Consider the following 18,077-nt stretch of genomic DNA (forward strand, 5'->3'; position numbering starts at 1 on the left):
CTTCAAGCAAGTCAAATGCCAAGGACGGCTTATCTTTAAGAAGGAACGGATGCAGTGTCCCACTCTGTATTAGTAGTGGGGAGCTGTATGTATAAGGGTATTTGCCGAATGTCATTTTTGCTGTGTAGGCATATAGTGTTAAATGAGAGGTTTGGCGGCAAAGCAGGGAGAGATGAGCGCTTCCATTGTGAAGCGCTCATCTCTATATTTATCTGTAGCGCCATCCTCAGGACAGCGATACAGATGGATGCTGCGGGGCAGGGGAGAGTCCTCTCCCTTAACCATTCCTCTGATAGGCTGCAGGCCTAGTGCCTGCAGCCTGTCAGAGGCCGATGCAGTCGGCGGGGTGATGTCATCACGCCACCTGAGCCGTACAGCGCAGGACACAGGGTGGAAGAGGCCTGCACCGCTTCACTGAGAGTGTCATGGAGGTAAGTATCTAAGTTTATTTTTTTTATTAACATTATTCTGTTGCCCAGAATGGGAAAGGGGGGAGAGGAGCACTATGGGGGCATCTACTAGGAGGCATTATTTACTTGCACAGATGGGGGAGCACTATGGGGGTATCTACAAGGGGGCATTATACTGGCACACATGGGGGGAGGAGAGCACTATGGAGGCATCTACTAGGGGGCATTATTTACTGGCACACATGGGGGAGAGGAGCACTATGGGAGCATCTACTGGGAGCCCTATATATTAGAATTATACTGGCACTATGGGGGGGAGCACTATGAGGGCATCTACTGGGGGCCCAATATATTGGCATTATATACTGTCACACATGGGGGGCACTATCAAGAAGTGGGGGAGAGGAGCACCATGGAGGCATCTGCTGGGGGGCACTCTATAGGGGCATTTTATACTGGCACATTATGCTAGGCACCATGGGACAGGTGGAGAAGCACTATGGGGGCATCTACTGGGGGCACTATATAGGAGTTTTGTATACTGGTGCAAATTATGGGGCACTACGGGGACCCTATGTGCGGGGTCTGCGCTCCTGAACATAGAAGCCCAATGGCTTAGGTCGGTTTAGCGTAGGACCCGCCTGACCTGAGACCACCTTGGCACTTGGTAGGCGGGCAGAGATGTGTTTTGATCAAAATATATTGGCTAAGTGTCTCAGATTTTATCACATCAGAGTGAGGACTTTGTCCATATATAATGCTTGCATCTATTTTATTAAGTGCATTATTACCTTATTTCTGTGATTTTTTTTCATGAATGTGGCCAGGGACATCCGCACATTTATTTATCATACCGTGCAGGATATTTTTATCTTAGTTTTTTCTGTGATATTTTTTTGCTTTTGCACTACGGGGACCTTAGCTCAACTGGGGGCACTAAGAGGTTTTTTTGGGGCACACAGTAGGGGGCATTGGCACACATTATGAGGGCAATAAAGCGACATTGGCTCTACTGGGGGCAATAAGAGGAGGTATTTTTTTTACTGCCACACAACAGGCTTCGTCTGGTGAAAAGCATTAGGTAAGTGAGGGACACTGGTATGGCAGGGATACTTTGGGCGGTACATGGTTCATAACTTAGTTTTATTGTTAGATTCAGGTCTATATTATTTTACCAAGAAAATCTCTGTTTCCTGTGAATTATGATGTATTAATGCATCACTATTGGATTGATTTATGTAATTTCAATTTATGTATGATTTTTAACGCTGATATTTAATATTATTATGATATGAAATAAAGGTTTGATCATTTATGATTGTTTAGACTCCAAATGGTCTGGGTACACATGTTTATTGTAGGAGTAATATGAGTATATATATATATATGGCCCAGGTTTTATAGGTTTTCCACATTAAAAAATAAATAAAATTTTTTTTATTTGCATCCCCTCATTCACCTTTATATTTTTATAATTATATCTACAGAGCTGAATGAGGGCTCATTTTTTTGCGTTGTGATCTGTAGTTTGTATTAATAGTGATATTGACTGATATTGATTGGAGTGTGAATGGTTTGATTACTTTTTATTTAATTATTTTTGGAAGGTTGTGAGGAATATGGATTATTATTTACTGGCAGCCCTGATTGTCAGTTGATTCACCTTTTGGCTTGTACACAGTCAGTGTACATGCAAAATATGTTTCCCCCAGCCATCTGATTGTCAGCTAGCAAGGGAGAAAGCCCCAGGGGTCCAGGCTTCAAGGAGGCCCCAGGTAGATAATGTCACACCTCAACCAGCCAGTTTGGAGGCAACCAAATCTGCAGGAAACCCCCCAGCAGGAGGTCTCAGCTCTTGCCCAAGATCCATGATACCTCCCAGACATGTTGGCACCTACATTTCATAAGGAATTATGAATCGCTCGGCCATCGCAGGCGCACACCGAATACATATTTGCGTCCCAGTGGCCACGGTGAACATGCCCATAGGCTTTGTTTGATGGTGGCATGCCAGGGAAGGGAGATATCCATATCTCCCCACAGAAACCCAATAGAGGCACCATGTTTGGACTCTAGTTGTAGCCGAAACCCAGGCGAATCTGTTGGTCCCAGAACCATCTCCCTGTGACCTTCTGGACTGGAGCTATAAACCCTAAAGGGTTTTGTGGGTCATTTGCAGCCAGTCCAGCAGAGGGGGGTGGACCCCTCCCAAAGGACGATAGGGGAGGGGCCGGCTACAGGTTAAAAGGCTTGTGCCAGCAAGCGGGCTTGTATTTCTCTGAAGAAGTGTCACATCGTGTAATGTGTTTAGGGGGACCCAGAAACTAGCTGAGATCACTGGCCTTTATGTGACTACAGCAAACACACCACAACCGAAAGGAACTTTCATCTTACCCGGTAACTGACTTTTTCTCTGCTTAACCCTGTTGTACCCATATAACCTGTATCTGTAACCTCAGACCACTGTATATATTCTCTGTGTATATTGTGTTATATCTAGTGTGCCCTTACGGCGATTAAATATATAATTTAATCTTGTACTATCTTATATATCGATCACGAATTCCCACGTCCGTGTTTTGGCCTAGTTATAAGCTACCTCGGGTTGGTTTCTCACCCTATATAATCCCGTTAGCGGACCGGGCTTATATCAAACGAGAAGCTGGTGGCAGATACCCGGGCTGAGACAGCGCTGTTTTCACTGCGGCAGTGAAAAGGCTCTCTCAGCTTGTTGCCTCTCTGTACCCGCGTGGACAGGAGGTTTCTGTGTAAACTGTACCAAGCTGACCTTACCTGCTCCTCTGGAGGGCGTAACGTCACGTTTTTGGTAACCCGTGACCATACCGCGTCTTGTGAGCTCGACGTAGGCGATGTCAAGCGGTCACGAGGTGTGGTATTAGTCACAAAGTTAAAGGAATGAAAAAATCTTAAATTGTCCATTATCAGCAATCACAGATATTAGCCCTGTGTCTCTGTTGTTTAAACCAGCAGAAACCCAGTGGCACGCGGACAATGCCGTAGACACCTTTTTATATATGTGTGTACAGTTATATAAGGTGCCTTCTTTCTGACAGAATTCTGCCTGCGCTGCTGGAGGAGAAGGACGAGCTCTTCAGTTTGTATTTAGCTTATTTACCACATGTGGACTGAGTATATATAAAAAATAACTTTTACTATAGAATCACTAAAAGCATAGGTGGTTGCAGTGGGACGAAAACAAAATAACATACATACATATAAACACATATAGTGCCACCATCTAGGGCCGCGGTAAGATAGTAATGGGTGGATCTTACCCCGTCCTGTAGACATACGACCAAAAGACGGTGGGTGGCGTCAGTGCCCCGGTGTGTTGATGGGCACTGGTGACCAATGCTTCTGTGGGTATGGCAATCTGGACACTCCTGTACTGCCCTGGTCTAGAGCCCTCCCTATATGGATGGTTAGGGGCTATCCTCATAGACCTGCCTCAACGACACAGAGCACCCGCCCCGACAGGGGCGACCCCATACGGAACCTGTCCCTAAAAATGGGGCCTATTCCCTGTAAATCCCTTACTGTATAGCCCTACATGCCATGTTTCATTCCATTGAAATTGGAACTCGTCAGGGGCTTATTAAAGTCAAAGGGTTTCTACAAAAACACAGAAAAAGACACGCAAAAAGATTGCGGAAACTAAATGTGCTTAATCTAATATACATTCAAGAGACATTATTAGGTATGTAACCTCTACTTACTACTTCAGGAGAGAGTTTCTTTCCTTGTAGGTACGAGGCAGCATGGACGGTCAGTGGTACACGTCCCTACCAGGGTATGGGAAAGTGTCCCCAAATGTACCCTCGCCTCACCGCAAGATGCCAGCAGTGCGGAGACACAGCATACACCGCTGCGTCACCTTTTAAAACCAGCGCCTCCAGCTGTTACCACCCTCTTGCGCCGCCTCCTCGCACGGTGGAACGCATATGGAACGCACGCCGTTATCGTGTGCTCCATTTCCACCGGAAGTTGGTGTCACATGATCTCTGGGGCTACCGGAAGATCCATGCGTCTGTGTCTGAGCGTCGCCCAGCAAACAGACGACGTGCAGGCACTGCACGCTAATGAACCGTCTCAGATGCAGGACGGTAAATTTATTTAATGCAATCATTCAAATATGGATTTCTTAGACAGGTTTCACATCCACACCTATGCCCACATAAAGTTAATCATGGGGTACAGATAGGAGGAATATGTGGGACAGATTCCTACACAGATTAGATCATTCCCAATTATATTATCAATAGTGGCCACACAGACGACACACATAACCGTGTATAAACCAGATCATTATACTGTAGTACTACGGCAGTTGTGTCATCATCATCATTGGTCACTCAAATAAAGCATGTATAGCTCTGTTGTTCATTGAGGCCATTGTATTTAGCTTAGCCTGTCCCCCCAGATTTTCTCTTATGTAGGTGAGAGTTTAGTAATATGTGTGTGTGTGTATATATATATATATATATATATATACACATATACACTCACCTAAAGAATTATTAGGAACACCATACTAATACGGTGTTGGACCCCCTTTTGCCTTCAGAACTGCCTTAATTCTACGTGGCATTGATTCAACCAGGTGCTGATAGCATTCTTTAGAAATGTTGGCCCATATTGATAGGATAGCATCTTGCAGTTGATGGAGATTTGAGGGATGCACATCCAGGGCACGAAGCTCCCGTTCCACCACATGACAAAGATGCTCTATTGGGTTGAGATCTGGTGACTGTGGGGCCATTTTAGTACAGTGAACTCATTGTCATGTTCAAGAAACCAATTTGAAATGATTCGAGCTTTGTGACCTGGTGCATTATCCTGCTGGAAGTAGCCATCAGAGGATGGATACATGTTCTCATTCTGTTTACGACAAATTCGGACTCTACCATTTGAATGTCTCAACAGAAATCGAGACTCATCAGACCAGGCAACATTTTTCCAGTCTTCAACAGTCCTATTTTGGTGAGCTCGTGTAAATTGTAGCCTCTTTTTCCTATTTGTAGTGGAGAGGAGTGGTACCCGGTGGGGTCTTCTGCTGTTGTAGCCCATCCGCCTCCAGGTTGTGTGTGTTGTGGCTTCACAATTGCTTTGCTGCATACCTCGGTTGTAACGAGTGGTTATTTCAGTCAACGTTGCTCTTCTATCAGCTTGAATCAGTCGGCCCATTCTCCTCTGACCTCTAGCATCCACAAGGCATTTTTGCCCACAGGACTGCCGCATACTGGATGTTTTTCCCTTTTCACACCATTATTTGTAAACCCTAGAAATGGTTGTGCGTGAAAATCCCAGTAACTGAGCAGATTGTGAAATACTCAGACCGGCCCGTCTGGCACCAACAACCATGCCACGCTCAAAATTGCTTAAATCACCTTTCTTTCCCATTCTGACATTCAGTTTGGAGTTCAGGAGATTGTCTTGACCAGGACCACACCCCTAAATGCATTGAAGCAACTGCCATGTGATTGGTTGACTAGATAATTGCATTAATGATAAATAGAACAGGTGTTCCTAATAATTCTTTAGGTGAGTGTATATATATATATATATAGCAGAAAAAAAACACTGGCAGCACCACCAAATGGGTGAATAAGAACACACTGTTTTACTGAAGAACCGGAGGGCAGTCCGATTTTTGCTATATATATATATATATATATATATAAAAAATGAAAAAAGATGGCAGCACCGTCACAGAAAAAAGGGAATGGAGGGTGCAAAAAGCCCAATGTGGATAAAAGCCAATCCAATAATGCAGACGTAGAAAAAGGGCAGCACTCCAATAAATAAAATAGCAAAAAACTTTATTTACCCATAAGGCTGTAGCGACGTTTCGGCTCTAACACAGGAGCCTTCCTACGTCTATATATATATATATATATATATATATACACACACACAAACACATTTAAAAAAAAATAATAATATATATACACTACTCCCAAAAAGTTAGGGATATTTGGCTTGTGGGTGAAATTTCAGGATGAACCTAAAATGCACTCTAATCTTTACAGGTGACCTTTTGGAGGCACATTTGAACAGTCCTTCTCATTATGCAGTTCACATTTTGACATCATGAGATTGAGCTTAGAGTGTCAGAATGTCATCAGCAAGTTGCAACAGAGATACAGAGAGACTGGAAGAGTCACAGAAAGGCATAGAAGTTGACGTCCCTTGGGCACATCCCACGCTGATGCCCGCTTGACCGCTTTATTGTGAACAATGCCCTGCAGAACCAGATAATGAATGACACAGAACTCCAGGCACATTTAAGGCCCCTTTCACACGGGCGAGTATTCCGCGCGGGTGCAATGCGTGAGGTGAACACATTGCACCCGCACTGAATCCGGCCCTATTCATTTCTATGGGGCTGTGCACATGAGCGGTGATTTTCACGCATCACTTATGCTTTGCGTGAAAATCGCAGCATGCTCCTCTTTGTGCGTTTTTCCCGTTTTCCCAGGCCCCATAGAAATGAATGGGGTTGCGTGAAAATCGCAAGCATCCGCAAGCAAGTGTGGATGCGGTGCGATTTTCATGCACGGTTGCTAGGTGACGATCGGGGTGGGGACTCGATCATTCTCGGGAAAATCAAAGCATTCTGAATACAGAATGCATAGTACAATAGGGCTGGAGGGGTTAAAATAAATAAATAAATAATTTAACTCACCTTAATCCACTTGTTCGCGCAGCCGGCATCTCTTCTGTCTTTAACTGTGAGGAAAAGGACCTTTGATGATGTCACTATGCTCATCACATGATCCATCACCATGGTGATGGATCATGTGAATGACCATGTGATGAGCGTAGTGACGTCATCAAAGGTCCTTTTCCTCACAGATGAAGACAGAAGAGATGCCGGCTGCACGAACAAGTGGATTAAGGTGAGTTCAATTATTTATTTATTTTAACCCCTCCAGCCCTATTTTACTTAGCATTCTGTATTCAGAATGCTATTATTTTCTCATATAACTATGTTATAAGGGAAAATAATACAATCTACACAACCTTGAATCCAAACCTGAACTTCTGTGAAGAAGTTCGGGTCTGGGTACCACAGTTAGTTTTTTATCACGCTCGTGCAAAACACATTGCACCCGCGCGATAAAAACTGAACAACGGAACGCAATCACAGTCAAAACTGACTGCAATTACGTACCTACTCGGACGGGTTTGCCGCAATGCACCGGGATGCATCCGGACACGCTCATGTGAAAGAAGCCTAAGGGAGGTCAGAGGCACCCAATTGTTATGTCAGACCATTCGAAACTGTTTACATCAGTGTGGTCTGCATGCTAGACAGCTTGCAAGGGTGCCTGACCACAGCACCAGCCACAGGCGTCATTGTATTCCATGGATCAGGGAGTATCTATGCTGGACGAGGGACCAGTGGGCCTCACTGCTGTTCACTGATGAAGGTCGATTCACGCTGAGCTGGAATGATGGCCACCAATGATGTTGGAGACGTCAAGGAGAGCGCTAATTGTTGTCACCAGATGACCCTTTGGTGTTGGTGGTGTTACAGTGTGGGCAGGTGTGTCTAGTCAATACAGAACACTTTAATCCAGTCATTGTGCCTCTGGCAAAACAGAGGCCTAATTTCATCTAGAAGGACGACAATGCGTCAGCTCATTGGGGTTGTATCATTAGGAAACGGCTGCTGGAGACTGGGGGACCTCAAATGGAGTGGCCTGCACTTTCTTCAGACCTGAATCCCATTGAAAACCTATGGGATCAGCTGAGATGCCGTGTAGGGGCTCGTAACTCTTTACCACAGAACCTCAATGACCTGAGGGCCGCCCTTCAAGAAGAGTGGGATGCCATGCCTCAGCAGACAATAAGTCGACTTGTGAACAGCATAAAACGTTGTTGGCAAGCTGTAATTGATGCTCAAGGCCACATGATAAGTTATTCAGACATTTACATTTTCGGTGTTGGCTTTTGTTTCAATAAATTGTTTGAGATGAGGAAATCACCACTGCATGCTTCTACTTAAATACCCTACTTTCATGATATAATGTCACTGTAGCATGAACCTTTTACATTTTCCATAAATTATGCTCAAAAGCCAAATATCCCTAACTTTTTGTGAACAGTGTGTGTATGTATATATATATATATATATACACACACACACACACACACACACACACACACATACATATACCAGATAGGTTGACCCTAGAGATGAGCGAATTTCTCAAAAATACGATTTGGCCGGTTCACCGAATTTTCCAGAAAAATTTGCTTAGATCCGCATTAGTTCGTGACAAATCACATTAAAAAACGGCTATTTCGGGGCTGCATAGAGCTTTTATATGGGTCTAGAACACTGTGCCTTGCAGTAACACCCATAGGGAGTCTGCTGTGGTAGTGAAATAATACTGTCAGTCCATATGACAGGCGTCGCTCTTAGAATCACTGCACACTTCACTTATTTGGACAGTCACGGGGCAAAAACCGACCAAATAACTCAAGTATGAACTCAACCGTACAGGTCGATGTTAATGTAAAGAAGCAGCGCACTACTTTTACACCCTCGGCAGCTGATTCCACATAGATGTCTATATCTTTTTCTCTAGAAATATGACAATAAATGGTTTTAACGCAAATAACGCCAAATGTGAACGGTGTGTATTTTTCTCTTTTTCTATGAAAATGACAAGAAAAGCTTTTAGCGCAAATAACACCAAAATGTGAACAGCGTCTATTTTTCTCGTACTGTACTATAATAGGGCACTAAACGCTTTCACCATATATAGCTGCAGAAGTGAACAGAGTATATATTTCTCTTTTTCCACAGATATAAGCCACTAAAGGCTTTTCAACATAACACTTGCACCCCTACAACAAATAGCTGGAATGACAGAGCTGTATAATGGCTATTTGGATCCCCAAATAATCTTTCCCTGGACTTGTAAATTGTATATTTTTTTCCCAATGATATTTTCTTTATCACTCTCCCTAGCCCCTGCAACGTCTGTCCCTGCACTTAGATGTGAAATGAATCCTCCCTATCCTTATCGTGCACTTATAAAACGCTTTTTTCCACAATGAGGTTTCCTTTCACTCTCCCTAGCGCCTGCATAAACGTCTGTCCCTGATCAAAGTATGGCTACTTTCACACTAGCGTTCGGGGCTCCGCTTGTGAGTCTGGCACCGTTTGTCCTCCGCTCAGCAAGCGGACACCTGAACGCAGCTTGCAGCTTTCGGGTATCCGCCTGGCCGTGCGGAGGCAAACGGATCCGTCCAGACTTACAATGTAAGTCAATGGGGACGGATCCGTTTGAAGATGACACAATATGGCTCAATTTTCAAATGGATCCGTCCCCCGTTGACTTTTTTTTTTTTGTTCATGGTAATGCAAATGGATCCGTTCTGAACGGATCTAAGCGTTTGCATTATAGGTGCGGATCCGTCTGTGCAGATACCAGACGGATCCGCACCTAACACAGGTGTGAAAGTAGCCTTAGATGGTGAATGGCAGAATCTAAGACGGCCACCGTATTTATAGGGCTGTGACATCACCGGGCTGGCTGGCTGCTGATTGGCTGCATGCATGGCATTATGGGTCATCCCGCCTTCCCAGAGTTCCTTGCCCCATGTCCTCACACGTGTAGCCGCCATTTTAGCCACTATTGTAGCACCCCTGTTAGGAAAAATTGCCTATTCGTTACCACGAAACGAAAATGAAATTCACATTCGTTCAGAATCGAATTTTTCCTGGAATTCGAAACTAATTAGACTTCGTCAGCTTCGATTCGCTTATATCTAGTTGACCCTATTGGAAGGATAGTATATATCAAACAGAAGCTGGGTGAGATAGAAAGTCCAGGAATTGTTTGTTTTCTTCAGTGAACTAGGTTTGGTAAGCCATTTTTCTGGGCCTGTCATCTCCCCCCCCCCCCCCCATTGAGGTTTTTCTGTAGGCTCCACATTTAGCTAAGTTGTTAATGCAGAGCTTGTTAACTACTCAAAGTAGTTGTGAACCATTCAGACTTTCCTACATTTCAGAATAAATTTGATATAGCTACAGGTTATTAAAAAAAATACTAAACATATAAAAATATAACCAAATAAAATACATAATTAAAAATATATTAGACGTGGTAATTTGAGGAAAATTATATAATATCACATCTAACATAGTTTATAAGGCTTAAAAAAGACATTTGTCCATCCAGTTCGGCCTGTTATCCTGCAAGTTGATCCAGAGGAAGGCAAAAACAAAAACTGTGAGGTAGAAGCCAATTTTCCTCACTTTAGGGGAAAGAAATCCTTCCCGACTCCAATCAGGCAATCAGAATAACTCCCTGGATCAACGACCCCTCTCTAGTAGCTATAGCCTGTAATATTATTACACTCCAGAAATACATCCAGGCCCCTCTTGAATTCCTTTATTGTACTCACCATCACCACCTCCTCAGGCAGAGAGCTCCATAGTCTCACTGCTCTTACCGTAAAGAATCCTCTTCTATGTTTGTGTACAAACCTTCTTTCCTCCAGACGCAGAGGATGTCCCCTCGTCACAGTCCTGGGGATAAATAGATGATGGGATAGATCTCTGTACTGACCCCTGATATATTTATACATAGTTATTAGATCTCCTCTCAGTCGTCTTTTTTCTAACGTGAATAACCCTTATGTTGATAATCTTTCAGGGTACTGTAGTTGCCCCATTCCAGTTATTACTTTAGTTGCCCTCCTCTGGATCCTCTTCAGCTCTGCTATGTCTGCCTTGTTCACAGGAGCCCAGAACTGTACACAGTACTCCATGTGTGGTCTGACCAGTTATTTGTAAAGTAGTAGGACTATGTTCTCGTCACGGGCATCTATGCCCCTTTTGAGGCAACCCATTATCTTATTGGCCTTGGCAGCAGCTGCCTGACACTGGTTTTTGCAGCTTAGTTTGCGGTTTGCCAAAATTCCTAGGTCATTTTCCATGTCAGTGTTACCAACTGTTTTACCATTTAGTATGTACGGGTGACTTGCATTACTCCTTCCCATGTGCATAACCTTACATTTGTCAGTGTTAAATCTGCCACTTCTCTGCCCAAGCCTCCAATCTATCCAGATCCCTCTGTTGTAGTATACTGTCCTATTCAGTGTTAATTACTTTACACAGTTTAGTGTCATCTGCAAAAATTTTTTTTACTGTGCAAGCCTTCTACAAGATCATTAATAAATATATTGACGAGCATAGGGCCCAATACTGACCCCTGAGGTACTCCACTAGTGACAGTGACCCAATCTGAGTGTGCACCGTTAATAACCACCCTCTGTTTTCTATTACTGAGCCAGTTACCTTCAGTATATGATGTGTCCCCCTTGTTTCAGATAATTGTTGATTAGTCCTAAACATTGGCTTTGGGGAATTTGAGTTCATTCCTGTATACAAAACTGCATCAGTACTTTGACTTTGCAAATAAAAAAAAATTGACTTAGATTTTTTTTATTTTGTGCTCAAGGTTATTGTCTTACTGCATGACCTATGTTCTCTTGAGATTTCAGCTTTTGTACTCATGTCCTGAGAAATCTGCATGATCAACCCTATTAAACCAGACATACTGTGTTTTCATTCAAATGAACAAGTTGGAGCACCAAGTTAGAAAAGCAGTGCTATAAGGATTTAGCCCCACCCCCTGGTGCTCCAAATCACTCATATGAATAAAAACTCATATCTCTGCAGCTGCTTAGCATCCAGACAAAGGTATCGTTTTAATCAGCATAGTCAACCCTACCAGGCAGTTCGATCATGCTGACAGAAGCTATTTAAAATGTTTGGTCTCATCAGTCCGCAAAACATTGTTCCAACTGCCTTCTGTCTTGTCTAAATCTTTAGAATCACTGAAGAGCCACCACTAAAACTTGACTTTTAATAGACATATAATCAATCATAAAATCATTGTACGCCATTTCTTATCTTTGCTATTAAGATAGGGCAGGATATAAAAGAAAAGAAAAAAAAAGGAAAAAATAAAATCCTCATCTCTTACCCTGTATCTATTTAAACCCGTCTACGCCTGCCATCCGTGCTATTTTGCCACATCGCCATTACAGTGGTATCCCCTGTCTTCCTCCTGAGATACAGTGACTACCCCCTGCTCTCCAGTATCACAAGTATAGGTCCAGAGTTAACAGTTTCTCTCTCTATACATGTATCTTTATAAGGCTACTTTCACACTAGCGTTCGGGGCTCCGCTTGTGAGTTCCGTTTGAAGGCTCTCACAAGCGCCCCCGAACGGATCCGTCCAGCCCTAATGCATTCTGAGTGGATGCGGATCCGCTCAGAATGCATCAGTTTGGCTCCGTTCAGCCTCCGCTCAGCAAGCGGACACCTGAACGCTGCTTGCAGCGTTCGGGTGTCTGCCTGGCCGTGCGGAGGCAAACGGATCCGTCCAGACTTACAATGTAAGTCAATGGGGACGGATCCGTTTGAAGTTGACACAGTATGGCTCAATTTTCAAACGGATCCGTCCCCCATTGACTTTCAATGTAAAGTCAAAAACGGATCAGTTTGCATTATCGTGAACAAAAAAAAATAAAAATTTTTTTTTTTTTTTTTTTTGTTCATGGTAATGCAAACGGATCCGTTCTGAACGGATCTAAGCGTTTGCATTATAGGTGCGGATCCGTCTGTGCAAACACCAGACGGATCCGCACCTAACGCAGGTGTGAAAGTAGCTTAACATGGAATATCTGATAGGGGGTTGATTTTTTTGCAGATTTTTTTTCAGGTATATAGTGACTTATCTGTTCTCTATTGTTCTCATTATCTTAATGGGACCAGCACAAGTGCACCATCTGTTCTCTTTGAATGGCACATTGGCAATATATGCAGCTTGTACCATATTTTACACCTTATCTTCATTGGCATAATCATGAGTTACTTTTTATGGTATTATATCTATGTATTTTATCGTCAGGATACAATTTTGCTAATAGTCCCCTGATGAGCTGGTTCCTTTTTTAGGCACAGCGAAACGCGTTTGAATCGGGACCAGATTTGCATCATAGACATACTTTAGATATGGTTATGCATTGATACATTGTTATACATATACACATGAGGATTTGGATCTGTGTATTGCTTTTTTGATATCAACTAACTACAAGGTGTATGATTTATACCCTACCTGACAGATGGACATTGTGGGCGCAATTGGTGATGGGACCTTTCTCTGTGTCAGGGACCGATTAGAGCAAATAGGAGGTTCCTGACACGGGATCGCCCCTATTCCAAAAAATGGCCTGGTCCTTAAAGGATAACTGTCATATTTTCATTGCATATGTTACCGCTGCAGCAGCATTATGCATAAAGCAATGTTTGGTTTCTTCACTTACCACTGTTTTCCTTGAGTTTTCCCCTTAGTTACGGCTGTTCTGAATCCTACATTATGAGGATGTTCTCAAGATGGCTCCTCTGCCAGTTCTCTGAGGCCAAAACTGCATTACCTCAGGTCACATACAAACTTGCTGTAGCCAGCAGCTCCCTGACAGCCAATCAGATTGGATTACTGAGAGACACGCCTCCTCACTCTGAAGCCTAATGCAGGCATGCAGTGTGAAGGACCGCCCCCTCTGTATTCCTGTCTTCTTAGCCGGAGACAGACAAGCCATAGCAACTGTCTTTTAAGGGAGCAGTGGAAAGGGACAGAGGACATTAATGAAAGCTGTTATTATAAGGTAATTACCGATCTTTTGACAATCATTGACAGACTAACTCAGGTATACATGCCTAGCTCTAATAAACGAGCAAATAAAATATGACAGTTATCCTTTAAAATGAAAAATGGCAGGGTCCTGAAGGGGTTAAAGAAGTAAAAAAAAAGACAAAAACTTACTCCAGTAGGGGAGTGGATTCAAAAACTGGAGTGGCATTTATAGAGAAAAATAAACCTACGCTAAATTTAACATGATACATTTGGTGCAAAGTACAAAAGCAAAATTGACTTCAAATATTCCCCTTGTGATAAAATTCCCCCCAAAGTTTTTCAGCATTACCACTGTTTTGAAACTGTACTGCAATTTGTACACACCACATGTGATTTTGTCAAGAACATTTAAAAAAATTCTCTATGTGCTCTCAAACACCAAAATGTAAGAAACAAAATTTAAGAACGAACATAAACCCTACTACTTTGTACCAGAATTATTCAGATATTCAAAATAAGTTACACTGTTTGTTCTCCTTTGAAAACCAGAACAGAAGACTCTAATATTTTTATTAAAAAGAAAAAAATAATAATAATAATCATAACACTTAAGTGAAAGGTTCAGACTTTCATTATGTGCCTTCACAAACGTATGAAACACTGGGTGAGGAAGGCAGAAATTAAAGCAGTCGAAAAGAAATCAACAGAATTTTCTTCTTCCTACAATTTGGCAGACAATTCTTTGTTTTTAAAAATACACTGAAATAGGAATATAATTTGTGAAAATCATAAAAATATTTTTCTCTCGTTGCTTACATATGCATTTACACGTAACACGCAAGGCAAAAAAATGAATCATGACAGTAAGGTAATGTGCATTAGTCCACTGTACTAAGACTGAAAACATGACATCAAACCACAGATACAAGCAGTTACAGGCCAGGAAGCGTCCAGACAGATGCTAAGAGTGAGCAGCACTTGACAAGGATGACTGGTGAGTGAAATGTTTCTTTTTGTAGGATGCCCATCGACAAACCGGGCAGCAATGTCTACCTCCTGCCAACCACATCACAATGCAATTTTGGTGGAACACATGACCACATGGTAGACCCATAAGCAGAGAACCATTTTCAAAATTTTCCAGACACACAACGCATTCTGTACAGTGCAACATGTTCTCGGGCCACGAAGACCAGTCTGGTTCCAAGCTGTCCTTAGTGGAAGAACCAACGTTTTTTCCACACGAACCACCTTGTGCCTCTTCGCATGAGCAAGTCTGGTCAGCAGATTCTAATATTGGCTTTCCTGTGCAACTAAGGGGATGATTCCTCACACTTTTACACTGTTCACTTTCACAGTCACTGTCACTTTCTTGTGAACTTTCCGAGAGGTCGTCTTCTACGTGATGGCTGTGACAATGAAATTGCCAGGTTGGTAGATTTTTTATGTAATCTGTGGGTATCAGAGGATGAAGCCATAAATCTGGAAAGGCTAAGCGCTCAAGGAAAAGTTCTGGATCTTCATCCCAATCGGAGTTGTTGGGGAAGTGATGAAAAGAAGCAATTGGGTGGAACAAGTAACTGGTGTACCAATCCCAGAGGCTGGACAACCACTCAAGATTATTAGCATTCGCTTCGTCGGCGTTGTTGTTGCTCCGTCTCTTCTTTTCAAAGTAATCGATGAGCAACCCATGACCAAGATAAGTGCCTAAAAAAAGAGCAGGATGAGAAGAATAGAACATCCAGTCGGCTCTAACCCAGGAAGCTAAAGTGGTGGTATTTGAGTACCGAAGTAGTTTCAGACTGTACTCATAAAAGCTATCCAGGTAAGGAAGCTGGAGGAAACCCAAAACTGGTAACCAGGATATAATGAGCAAGGAATTGTAAGTCCCTAAAGTGCTGATCAGAACCACAAATCTTTTTATGGTGGCTCCTTGAGTAATAAATAAGTCCATCCAAGCCATCAAGTTCACCAGAACTAAACTGAGTACAAACAAGTCATTAACTTCTGGTTGCAACATGCGCAGAAAGGAATCCATGGCTCTTAGGGAGACATATTCCCCTGTATTGTTCCCATATTTGTATATTCCCTCGGGAGTTTTTAAAACGTAAGATGGTGTTCTTGATATGCCAATTTCATCTGTGTAACTTGTATTGTCCCAGTTTCCGACATTGACAAATATGAATTCTACTCTTCCAGTAAACTTTATACTCAGTGCAGAGAAAAAAGCTGGAGGCTGATCGAGATTTGCAAACAGGTACAGCTTGACTTTATACTGGTCGCTTCTGTTCCACTCCTCCTTCAGATGTTCTGAATTGTAGATGGTCTTGATGCGTGAAGCAGCGTGGGCAGTAATCCACTTGAAAATGTGCTCCGTCTCGATTTTACGTCCACTGTACTCTTTAAGCATGACTTTTCCCTTGGAGGTGTTGGTTTGGGGCACGGACATAATAAGGGTTGATCTCACCCATCCTCTTTTCCTGCAATATCTGGAAATAGTAAAAACAGAAGCACAGATTAGACTCTTATCTTAAGATATAACATTTTATGGGGGACTTTGCAAGGCAACAAAAGCATACTTTCACATTCACACAGAGAACCATCAAGACTATTGTAAAAGAAAAGTAGAGGAGAAACCCAATAGGTTGTCACAGCTTATATTTTCCAACGGGCTTTTGAAAAGCTAAAGATTGATGCTATAGAAAACTAGGCCCTTCCTTTGCACTAGCTTGGTCTCACATGGTCCGTCTTCTTCATATGCATGAGGTAGAGATGGTAATTTGCAAGACCAGAGTAATGGAAAAGTGATTACCAATTCATAATAACTAGATTATTGTACTTACCGTCAAATCTGTTTCTCTTCCATTCATTGGGGGACACACATACTTGACCATGAGTATAGCTGTTGCTGCTAGGAGGCGGACACTAAGCACACAGTGTAATCTCCTCCCTCTTCAGCTATACCCTTCCTACAGGGACTAAGCTAAATCAGTTAGTGCAAAAGCAAGAGGAAAAGCAAAACAAAACAAAACAAAACAAAACAAAACAAAAAAAAAAAAAAAAAACACAGGCCCGAAAAGGCCCCTAAACAAAGTAATGGGTGGGAGTTGTGTCCCCCAATGAACGGAAGAGAAACAGATTTTACGGTAAGTACAAAAATCTAGATTTCTCATCCGTATCATTGGGGGACACAGACTTGACCATGGGACATTACAGAGCAGTCCCCAAGGGTGGGCATAACAAGCAACCCTCCATTCAGAGAGCCGCCATCTGCACAATTCTATGCCCCAGAGACACGTCAGCGGACGCATAGGTGTGCACTATGTAAAACTTGGGAAAAGTATGCAAAGACAACCAAGTAGCTGCCTTGCACACCTGAAAGGCCGATGCTCCGTGATGCACCGCGCAAGAGGCCCTCACTGCCTGAGCCGAATGAGCAGTCACCCAGAATGGGTGGGGTCCGGCCATTAACGCGGTACGCTTCCCCAATGGCCAACGAATCCATCGGGAAATGGAAGCCTTTGACGCCGCCAACCCTCTTCTCGGCCCCTCTGGAATCACGAACAGGGAATCCGTCCACTGGAGAGATGCTGTCTGGGACAGATACACCCGAACAGCTCCCGAGTGACTGCTCCCAAGGATGAGACGGGTCCGGACAAAATGAAGGGAGAATAATCTCCTCATTTAGATGGAATGCCGACACCATCTTCGGCAGGAAGGACTGCACAGGGGCGAAGGACCACCTTATCCTGATGGAGGATCAGGAAAGGCGACAGACATGAAAGAGAGCTGCGAGTTCCGACGGTTGGACGTGATTGCCACCAACAATGCCACCTTGTAAGACAGGAAGCAAAGCTACACCTGCTGCAAGGTCTCAAATGGAGCAGATTGGAGAGCGTTGAGCACTAGATTAAGATCCCACGGATCCAACGGCAGACGGAAAGGGGGAACAGCATGTGCCACCCCCTGCAGAAAC

The 18,077-nt window shown here is 43.2% G+C and overlaps 1 protein-coding gene across 1 annotated transcript in view; it reads right to left on the minus strand.

The window, feature by feature from the left end:
* Window positions 1-14,312: 14,312 nt before the first annotated feature.
* Window positions 14,313-18,077, minus strand: part of RNF103 (ring finger protein 103) — a 35,925-nt gene continuing 32,160 nt past the window's right edge. The window contains exon 5 of the mRNA XM_040419258.1: window positions 14,313-16,590. Within this exon, the coding sequence (XP_040275192.1) occupies window positions 15,063-16,590 (1,528 nt within the window). The 3' untranslated portion in view covers window positions 14,313-15,062. The remainder of the gene's footprint in view (window positions 16,591-18,077) is intronic.

The sequence above is a fragment of the Bufo bufo genome, chromosome 2 (genome assembly GCF_905171765.1).
Source record: "Bufo bufo chromosome 2, aBufBuf1.1, whole genome shotgun sequence".
Classification (NCBI taxonomy): domain Eukaryota; kingdom Metazoa; phylum Chordata; class Amphibia; order Anura; family Bufonidae; genus Bufo; species Bufo bufo.